This window comes from Dendrobium catenatum, unplaced genomic scaffold, assembly GCF_001605985.2.
Source record: "Dendrobium catenatum unplaced genomic scaffold, ASM160598v2 original_scaffold_76759, whole genome shotgun sequence".
In the NCBI taxonomy this organism is placed as follows: domain Eukaryota; kingdom Viridiplantae; phylum Streptophyta; class Magnoliopsida; order Asparagales; family Orchidaceae; genus Dendrobium; species Dendrobium catenatum.
The window spans coordinates 1020875-1032273 of NW_021395205.1; the positions used below are offsets into that span (position 1 = coordinate 1020875).

The window sequence follows — 11399 nt, forward strand, 5'->3', positions numbered from 1 at the left end:
AAATTGATCGTCCTGGACGACTCCCAGAACTATTCTCAGGACGATATTTTCTACAGTACAGATCGGCCTGGACGATCTCCAATCGGCCTGGACAATCCTGGGAAACACTTTTCCCAGCAGCTACAGCAACAACAAAGGAACGAGGTCTCACAATCTCCACCAAAGATATTGCATCGACAAGCACTTCCAATTGCACCAAAAAACACAAGCCAAGCAGTCCAATTTGAATCCAAAGACCCAATTTACGATCTACACCTGCAAGAAAAGATAAATTTCCAAACTAATAAAAATAAGCGCACCATCAAGAACATAGTAAACGCACCACCAAAATAGGAGTAGAACAGCTAGAGAAACCCAACCCACTAAAAACTAGTCAGAGAACCCCCAACCAAATAGTCAAACCCATCACAGTAAGGGACCACACCAAATAGATAAAAACAAAACCCACTAACAACCAGACCAAATGACCCAACCTCCAATAATTAAGTAGTAGACATGAAATGCAGAATCAAAACCAAAAGCCACTAGCTACCAAAAGACCAAGCCAAGGCCTCTAAAAGAAAGATCAAATGTCAACTAGCCTAACCAGTCAAAGATAACCCAACCAACTCAAAACAAAAGACTAACTGCACCAAAAAGCAGAAAAACTCAATTCCAGCGAGATAAACAAGCATAACTAAACAATAGAAGAAGGAATATAATGAGCTTTAGATCTAGTAGCTTTGCCTTAAGAGTACTTAAAATTTTCCTTTTATTTATTACTTTTCTTACCTATAATCATGGGGAAAACATTATTATCAACTTACACAACATTCATAGCAATATCATCCTAAAATTTTTACAGAGATCACCTCAACACCCTAGTTATCATCCAACTGATTACATGGGATCAACCTGTTAGCATGATCAATAGGATTTGTAGAATGCAAATCTAAATGCTACTTCCCACCACCCAATTTTAGTAACTCATCTTTAGAAATAGGGGAATCCAGTATGTTAATTATAGGAACCCTATTAGAAACATCCAAACCACTATGAAGAAGAAGAGGAGCATCTACAAGGTTAGGACGAATATAATTTTTAACATAGTAATCAAGATAATGAAGCCCCTCACCATCAACACCAGAGACCACATTCAACATTTTATTACCAACTGAAGTTCCACAAATTACTTTATAGGAGAAATAGTTTATTGATTACTAGAAGTATCAGAAACATGAACCAAGATAGGATTAATAGCCAGAACTTTACTATTGCTCTCAATTTCCTCAGTAGCAAAAGTATTAACAAAAGAAAGGATATCATCATGGTGACCATTTGATCTATTTCATAAAGTAGTGTTGACAAAGTAAGAGCGACGGGTAAAAACTCTGCTATAATCCATATTATTTATGAGTTTAATCAACACATTTCTTAAATCCAAGTGGGTAACCAAGAAATCACTGCTAAGATAAAGATTAAAGAAAAAATATTGAATCGATTCTAAACTAGGTCTATGACTGGGAAATTCGCCGATCAATGAGAATTCAATAGGGGTTGCAAGAGTGAGTATCTAATCTTCCAAAATTCAAAGTGATGATAACCCACAATGGGTTATATTTTTTAGATCATAAAATCCACTGAAGAACTGGCACCCCAAACGACATCAATAAAAGAGCAAGAATTCTTTTTGACATTTAAAAAATTAGGATTGTTCAATCAAACATGATTAATCATCATTTGGATAGTAGGAACAGTCGAAGGCAAATCGATCATGGAAAAATGAACATTAAAAAAAATCATAGAAAATAGTAAACCTTAGAAGACCCGAGGTCGAGAAGAAAACAAACATCAAAGAAGGAAAGAAATCTTTCCTAAGGCTGCAGTTGAGCAAATCTACTCTAACGAGGAGGCGACTAGGGCGAAGCTTTAACAGAGTAAGATAGCAGAGCAATATGGAGTAACTTAATGCCAAATGTTAACCTTCTTTAAAATGTATTAGAAAAGGAATGTGAATCTAAATGAATATGTACTTTTACTTTAAACATGTATCTTAATATGTTGAAGTTTAATAAGTCAATTTATTAGTATATTAGTATATGTTACCAAATGGAAATAAAATCTTTAATTTCTTGCATGAATAGAAGAAATTTCTCTGACTATGATCATGGAGGTCAATGGGATATCAAATATTTAATTCACCTTGAGTGGCTTCTTTATTTCAAATAAGAAGAAAAAGGAGGAGGCATTTGGAGGATCTCCTCTGGCCTCTAGGGTTCCGTCTCACTTTGCACCTTCTACCCGCATGCTCGCATGAAGAAGACCAGTCTGCTCGCTTCCATGCAGGCATTTGCCGCCTCCCTGGCCTCAACTCTCTCTAGTCCGCCCACGTCACCGCAGTACACTCGCGTACCGCACTCCCGCATGCCAAGCCCATGCCACCCCACCAGACTTCTGATCCCGTGCTTCCTCGACCTATGACCTGTCAGCATGAAATAGCTCGCTCATGGCAACTTCCATCTCTCTGGCTCCAGACGTTGTCCCGACCCCGTGCATCCTGCCTGCTCCTGCCTGAGCTCCATATGACCCTCTCTAATGTTGTTGAACCTACTCCAGCGCTCCTAGCTTTCTGCCAGTCCACATCATATTTAGATCATATATAACACCAATTGAGCAAGATCTTTCGTATTTCAAAATTTAATCTAGAAGTTAATAACTAAGGTAAATGATGCTATTTGAGATTGTTTAAGCTCTATATCATTGTGTAATTTGTTCCGTTCATACCATTACATAATTTGATAATGTAAAACCTACTTTACCTATGATCCTGATAGGAGATTTTGTATATGACTTTACCATTCTGCACTCTTCATGAACATATATATAGCTTAAGCGCGACAATTTTGGATGGACAACATAGACATAGGTTCACTATCCACAAGCCTGCACACTTTCTATTTGTCGGCCTAGGATTAGCTCCCCTACCCTCTTAGTCTACAAGGTCCCCTTGGATGAGATAACATATGGTTGCTAACAAGAATCCTCTAATCAACACTTGATTAAGTAGGCTAAGGGCACCGATGAAACTGGAATGATGAATCCGTGAGGTCTTGACCAGGGGGGTCATACTATTTGGATTTCTTAGATGCTAGTCCCAATCTTCTTATTAAAACAACAAGCCACCCCATCTTTTATTTCATGGGACTTGATATCATAGTTTTAAAGCGTTAGGTGGAATTTAGTTGGCAGTCATATCCAAACAAAATCATAAGTTTAGAAGAGTTAGGTTTTCTCAAACCCTCGCTAGGGTGAGAGAGATAACTTCCTTTGTATTTCATTAAGCAAGGTTGGAGTTACAACTTTGTAGTGACTCACTTTATCTCAAGGTTATGAGGTTGATTTTGTATGTAATATGTCATCACCTATTGGGCATTATACTAATTTGGTGATCAAGATTAATATAAGTCCCAACTTTTTAATAAAATGTAAGTTTAAACAAATTAAATCTCATTTAAAAATACTAAAATCCAACCATAGGATAGACTTGAGCACTTTTGAGCAGTTTCAAAATCTTAGTGCTCCCTATTCTTCATCATTCAACTCTAGAAAGAACTAGTCAACCTTGAGCCAACCCCCTTCGAAGTCAAAAATCTTCAAATCCTTGTCGTGAACTTTGAAATCCTAAAAAATGTTGTCATTATATTAATCAAGAGTATTCCCAAGAGATTAACTCTCTTTGTGATGTAATTAACCATAAGGATTTGATGTTATATATGGTGGACCTATAACTAAAAAATAAAATAACTCCTATCTTATTATTTTTTGGTAGAGAAAAGATATCTTGAAATGTAGACAATCTTTCTAAAACCTATTTTATTATCAAGTACCTTTGTAGAATGTCGTTATTTTCTTTTGAGATGATATAATATTCTTTTTGTCATATCTGATCATACCCATTCTTGCTTTTAAATCCTTCGTAGAATAGTCTCTTCATCTTTCGATATGAAATAATTTATAAAAATGATATTTCTAAAAACCTTTTTTTTATTATCAAATCAATTGTAGAATACGACATTCGTCTTTCTAGATGGTGTGTTATTCTCAATGTGGCATTTGATTACAAATATGAAAGCACACTAAACATGTGTGGTTTTACTTTTCTCACATTCCTATCTCACCATGATTGCGATCTCCATCTGATAACATTTCTCTTTATTATCATGATCTCTAATTATAATATCTGCTAACAATTTGCCAAATTTAATATTGAATTAATTCAAATAAGCCTTAAATTTTTTATTGGCAAAAGCTTCTTCAAAATTTTATCTAAAATAAATAAATTCATTGAAACTACCCCTGAGTCCGATTCCATCCCACATTTTGGGCTGAGCAAAACCTCCTTTTGTTAGCTCATAATAGCCCTATTCTCCCTTGCCATCAATTCACGTGTCTATCACCTTGCTTGGCTAGAACCTTCATTCGACCTCATAAGCTACCTAAATTGAAGCCTAGCGCCTCTTCTTGTAGCTTCAACTACAATGGCAACATCTAACACAACAATTATCTCCCTCCTATCACAAGCAACTACAACATTTCTTAGGTTATTGCCCATTGCAGATCAAACATTGTACTTCCTAACATCTACTTCTTCAAAAAGTAAAGCAGTCCGTAGCACATCCTGACAAATGTGCAACTCATGTTGATGTGTTAGTTGGGAGCTTCGGTTATCAACCAAGAGGTCTTGAGTTTGAAACTTGTGTACGTACTACTTGTATAATTTTTCCTTGAATAGCCTATATGTCCCGAAAAAAAAAAAAATCTTGGAAAAGCCCTTTTAACTCCTTTTTGTTTTGTTGTTATCGCAGCCTCATCCATCCATATTTATTAGCAAAGTTCTTTGATGATTGGTGTGCGTGCCTTGAATCCATTCGGCTCGTCATATGTTAGTTCTCATTTTTCTTACATTCGAGCTTATCAAAAATTAAAATTTGACTATTGGCGTTAGCTTTTCACATGCACTTTTGCAATATTCAATACTATGTTGAATGATATCCTTATAAAACTTAAACTAGCTATTATAGTTAATTTTTATGGAATAACGAGCCTGCATGAAGCATAAATATAATATATATGATCTTAAATTCTTGTCAATTACATTAACTAAAATGCACTTTTATGTTTTCCTTAAACATTATTAATTATAAAAACATCATTCATGCAACAGAACTAAATTGATAGTCTATTTTAAAGAAACTATTATCATAATTGTTAATCTTTTACCAATTATTTAAGTCTTGTATTATAAATCTTTGTATTTAAGTCAATTACTGAATTGTCAAAATAACAAATAAATAGTTAGTGTTTTGTGGATCTATGAAATTATCATTTGAAAAAAAAAAATCATTTATTTGACTTTTGGTGCTCCTTATTATCCAATAAGCTATAATTAAGTCATTTTGTATCTATTTTATGATGATGAAAGCTTATAAATTGAACTTATAATGACTCATGAACTTATAACTCAAATTTCATGCTTAGCAAATATTAAGATATGTAGTTTTCATAAGTCATGGTGTGAACCAAATTGAAGGGGCTATTTAGGCTGTGAATCTAAGTTAAGGAAATGCTGAAATTGTTCACTATTATTATCAAAAAGTTCAATATCCTGATCAACATACTTTGGTATTATATAGCTCAAATGATCAATGAAGTATATTTAATTTGTCCTAATTTTGGGAGAAACTATGTGATTGAAGGAAATATTCTTATTACAACCCACAAATAATTAGCAAACCCCTAGGTCCTTGATGGGGATCCAATGAGAGGAAGAGCAAGAAGAAGCAAAACTAGTCAGCACAAACTTTAAAATAAAGATGCCTATTGTCTTTGCTTAACATTTCTTCTAGATATTCTTCTCAAAACTATCAACCACCCTCTCAATTTTTAGAAGAGTTCTGGACAAAAGGCAAGATGGTGTACGAAATTGTAGTTTTGGTGCGCAAGTATGGGTCCTTCATCTTCAAGCATATCAAATCAACATTTGGTTTATTAAGGTCAAAAGCTAGCATGATAGAAAAAAAAGTGTGATTGCGTAAAACCTTTGATCTTCTTCATGATAGTAAACATCCTAAAATTTCTCCATGTGGTTTATGGTCTAAATAGGTAATTGCAGGTAGAGTGGTCTTATCTCTTAGCCTTGCCAATGCCAATGCTTTTGTAAGGCCATATGCAACAATAATAATTTTGGAGTCTTCACACGAGACAATGATCTTCTGAAAATTTATATCATGTAAGCCATTCTCTTATGTGTTAAATTATGAGTACATTTTATTATAATAAAACCAGATGGAGTCGTCATGGGCATATTGGGGCTCGATCATATGCCCTCGACCTTTAGTGATGGTGAAATAGGATTGGAGCAATATTTCAGCATTTGTGAAAGGATTGGAGAGGTGAGGTTGTAGATTTGTTTTGTTAGGGGACATGAGCCATCCATCCTTAAGCTAAAGCTGTGATGACTAGAGATTTGGCTATCTAAAGAAGAGAAGTGACGATGACAGCCAAAGTTGCATTTTTCGTTGATGTTGAGATTACAGTAAGTGAGCGTGTTGGATGCCTCTTCAGCTTCGCTAGGATGGAACAACCGTGGGGAGGGATGCATTGAATTTAAAAGAGTACAACGTTGGAAACAGCAAAATTCAATAAGGTGTTGATGATGGTGGTGGAAGAAGTTTATAGTGGGCAAATGCAATGAGATGCAACATTGGAGATTTACAAGGTATATATATATATATATATATATATATATATATATATATATATATATATATGTATATGTTTCTCATAAATTTAGATGATTAGTATCTTTGTTTCATGTTTAAGCAAGTTGATATTGCTTCTTATTATGTCTTCTTCTCAATGGAATCCGATAGGATTTGGGGGATCGTTCCTTGTTTGTAGCTTCTAACCAAACATTTTTATTGCAACACTTGGCTATTTATGAAAATGTAACAAATTACATATAGTTCACTGATAATTTAAGTGACATCTTTCTAGAGTATATTGGTCACAAAGTTAGTTTTTTTTATCTTCACACCGAAAACTCTAGAAATTAAATACGTGACATTGATTCACGGCCTAAATGGAGTCCTTCAATCTTATTTACACCATCACTTTCATAAATTGAGGAGCATAATTTTTTTAACCATGAAATATGTCTATTTTATTATTTGTTACACAAATTTTTTGGGAAATGTATTTAGTAGAATTTTTATTTAAAGATACATTTTCCTCTATATAAGATCCAAGAGAAGTACTATGTAGAGTTCATGAAAAGAAAGGAGTTAATAACGCTTATATTTAAATCATTAAAGTTATGTATTGAGGAGATATTACTTGTTCAAACACAAGGTGGTTTGACCAAGTTTTTTCATATTTCGACTGGATTACATCAAGGATCAACCTTAAGCCCATATCTTTTTTTTTTCTTTAGTCATGGTTGTTCTCACTAGACATTTGTAAGAGGATGTACCTTGGTGTATGCTTTTTGCTGATGATATTCTTCTTGTGGATAAGACTAGAGAGGATGTTGATGGTAAACTTGAATTAGGAGGTCAACCTTAGAGTCTTAAGGTTTTCACTTGAGTAGATCTAAAACTGAATATATGGAGTGTAATTTTAGTAGTAATAGACCTAGTGAGTGAATTGTATCTTTGGGCGATCAAGTCATTAATAAGAGTAAACATTTTAGAGAATAATTGTGAATTAGATGGGGATATTATCAGCAGAGTTTAAGTTGGATTGTTGAAGTGGAGTTATGCAACGAGTTTGTTGTGAGATGAGTCCCCCTCATACTTAAGGGAAAATTCTATTAGATGGTGGTGAGACTTGCAATGCTTTATGTTGTCAAATGTTGGCCATTAAAAGAGAATCATAATACTCAGTTAAGTGTTGTAAAGATGAGGAAGCTCATGTGGATAAGTGGCTTTACCCTTAGAGATAGGATACGAAATGACCATATACGTGAAAAAGTTGGAGTATCTCCAGTTGAAGATAAGATTAGAGAGAGTCTCCTTAGATGGATTGGTTATATAAAACGATGGCCTTCCGTTGATTCGGTTAGGAAAGTAGAGGTATTAGATTTGACTTATATTAAGAAAGGTAGAGTTAGACCTAAAAAGACTTGGTTAGAAAATATTAGAAATTATCTTTCTTTATTAGATATAAACAAGATTTTCTCTCATTCTTTTTAAATAAGCTTCATTTTTTTTCATTTTAGATAGTTGTTTTTTATGTTTTCTACTCCAAATCGTTCTTTACATGTAAAAAGAAGCTGATTCTACTAACTAATAAGATCACAAAAATGACTCAAATGTGATATAACATTATTAATATATTTTCTTCAAAACAAATATAAAAGAGGCAAGTACATATTTAAATTAAAAAATACTCAAAATTACCTAAAAAAAGTGTCCAATAAATATTAAAAATAGACTTATAATCCAAAAATATTCATATTACATGCTAAGAAAAAAATAAGATATTTTATTTATGAAAATGATGGTGTAAACCAGATTGATGGCGGCCAATTAGTCCGTGTATAAGGGTGAAGGATATATTGAATGCGATCATTGTAAAGATCAAAAACTCCAACATCACAATCAACATAACCTGGCAACATGTTTCTCCAATGATCGGCGAAATATATGCAGTTTGGTTTAATTCCAGTAGCAACTGTGTGATGCAAAGAAAATGTCTGATTACAACCAACAAAAATGGAGTATTCCCCTAGCTCATTGACAGAGATCCATTGAGAGTGAGAAGAAGAAGAACAAGAAGTAACAACAATAGGCTCAAACTTGAAAACAAAAATAGTCATCGTTGTCGCATTATGGTTCCTATTAGGAGTAATATCAATCACTCTCTCTATTCTTAGAAGAGTTCCTGACATAAAAGCAATATAGTACATACAATCAAAGTTTCTGGTGCGATAGTATGGATTGGGTCCATTCGGGCAGATCAATTCAACATTTTGTCCATTGAGGTCAAAAGCAAGCACCATAGAAAAATTTGTAATTGCATAAAATGTTTGATTTTCTTTATTATAGCAAACATCCTCAAACTGCTCCTCATCCTCCGTGTTGTAAGGTGATAATTGTGGTCCATCAACCCAAGTTAGATCTTCTGAGCATGCCAAAGCAAGCGCTTTTGTAATGCCATAGATAACAACAACAGTTCCAGAGGTGTCATTAGAGGAGACAACAAACTTATGAAAATATATGTCGCGTAAGTCATCAGACGTAATGTCAAAGAAATTTTCTTTGCAAGAATTCCTGAAGGATCCATCAGGGGAAATTTGTGGCATGATAAATTCGTAAAGGGATGGGAGCCATATTTCAGCCTTTGTGATAGGGTTGAACAGGCGAGGTTGTAGATTCATTGTATCAAGGGTCACAAGCCATCCATCATTGGAGCCAAAACAACGACGACCCTCGATGTGGTTACCAATGGAAGAGAAGCAACGTTGGAAACTGACGACAGCTTCTTCTCCTTCTATGGTAAGTTCGCGAAAGTTGAGTGTGTTGGAGGCCTCTCCGACATCATTGGAAAGGAGCAACCATGGAGAGGGACGACATTGAAATCCAAGGAGTGCATAGTTGGCATGAGTGAAATTCCATGAGCTGCAAACAACTGATAATCGAACTAAGTCTACAATGGACAAGTGTGAGGAGATGCGACGGAGGAGATCTATTGGGAGATCAGACCAGACCATAATGTTATTGTATTTGTGGTGACCAATGGAGGAAATGAGCTGCAGTGCCTTCCAACACTACCACGCTCAAACATAAATTAATAAGAATTGGAGTTGAATATGCAATCTTTGTTTGAGATATAAATATGTGGTGTAGAATAAGTATTTGTGGAAAATATTCAAGTGCATTAAATTTTCTTCTCATTTTGGTCTAAAAAAAAAATTTGCCAACCACCATTATCCATAAATAGAATAGGGTGCAAAATTCATGTCATAAAAATTAAATTTATTATTTTAAAATTTATATTTATTTTTAAATTAAAATTTATCTTTTATAGTATGTAGTTTATTAGGAGATCCAACGAGGCTATTTGTGTAAAAAATTGGCATTATTTTAAGAGGTCTCAAAATGATTTATTCTTAAATATTAAAATAAGTGGAAGATGAGAAAACATATTTTGTATATGTGTTGGAAATCCGCAGACACAAGGGCAACCCTGGAATCCAGGGTATCCGTTGCAGTCTGGATATAGTGCATACAGTTATGCGAGCTATGGCCAACCTCAGATGCCCACATAGATAGCTCAGGTTACTACACATGGCACATATGCTCCGAGTTATCCATCTCAGGCATATACACAGCAGACCTATGCTGTACCAACTACCGCAGCAACAGCATCTGTGGCAGGATTCCAGCAGCAGCAGCCGGCAGCTGCTACTCAGCCATACTATGGTGCCACCTATTATTGATTGATTGTTTTTACTACCACTCTAGTTTTATTGAGCTGTATATTAGGAGTGCACTAAGCCTTTGATTAAAGCGAAGCCTCAAGTAGGTGATGATTTTGAGGCAATGGAGATGGATCAGTTTTCTTTTGTCTAAAAGATCTTATTGCTTTGATGTGCAGCTGCCACTGAACGGTGGATATTAGCTTAGATTTATACTCGATTGGCTTTCATGATCGGTAGTGGAGTTTCTGCTGAAATTCTGCTTCGCTGTTGTGTAAACTTTAGAAAGTATTTAAAGTTCTAATTGCATTTAGTAGATTTACGACATGCAGATAATTTTAATTTCTTATTTTGTTGTTGTTGTTGGGTTGTGCTCAGTGCTTTTAAATATTTATGGGAGAATCTGCTTTTTCTGCAAAAACAAAAAAAATGTATATGTTTTTTTTTTTTTTTAGTTAAAACCCACTAGTAGGGGCTTACGCGTTAAAAAAAAAAAAAAAAAAAAAAAAAAAAAAAAAAAAAAAAAAAAAAACAAACAAAAAAAAAACAAAATGTATATGTGTTACCGCAAACAATGATATTTATTTATAATAGTTTTATTATTTCATTTTACATAATGAATTTAGTGTCTTAATGGCTTTTTCATCACATTGGAAATAGTTTGTTTTTAATAATATCATAAATTAATAAATTTTATGATCTATTTAGTTCATATAATATATATATATCATGTACATAAAATTTTCTTTTTTTAGCAATATGAAAATCACTCACTAATTCTGATTAAAAGAGATCTCACTGCATATTTCTTTTTCTCAATTGAGACATCATCATTGTGTGATTGATGGATTGAATAATGAAATAAAAAAATAAGGTAGGTAGTTCATCATCGCCAATTAATTGATAGGCAAAGTATCAAAGTAAGAAAATGCATGTATGG

General features: G+C 34.0%; 1 protein-coding gene across 1 annotated transcript; it reads right to left on the reverse strand.

Annotated features, from left to right (window-relative positions):
• Window positions 1–8527: 8527 nt before the first annotated feature.
• LOC110095557 (putative F-box protein At4g17565) lies at window positions 8528–9751 on the reverse strand. Its single transcript, XM_020821155.1, has one exon. The coding sequence runs from the start codon at window positions 9749–9751 to the stop codon at window positions 8528–8530; it is 1224 nt and encodes a 407-aa protein (XP_020676814.1).
• Window positions 9752–11399: the final 1648 nt, after the last annotated feature.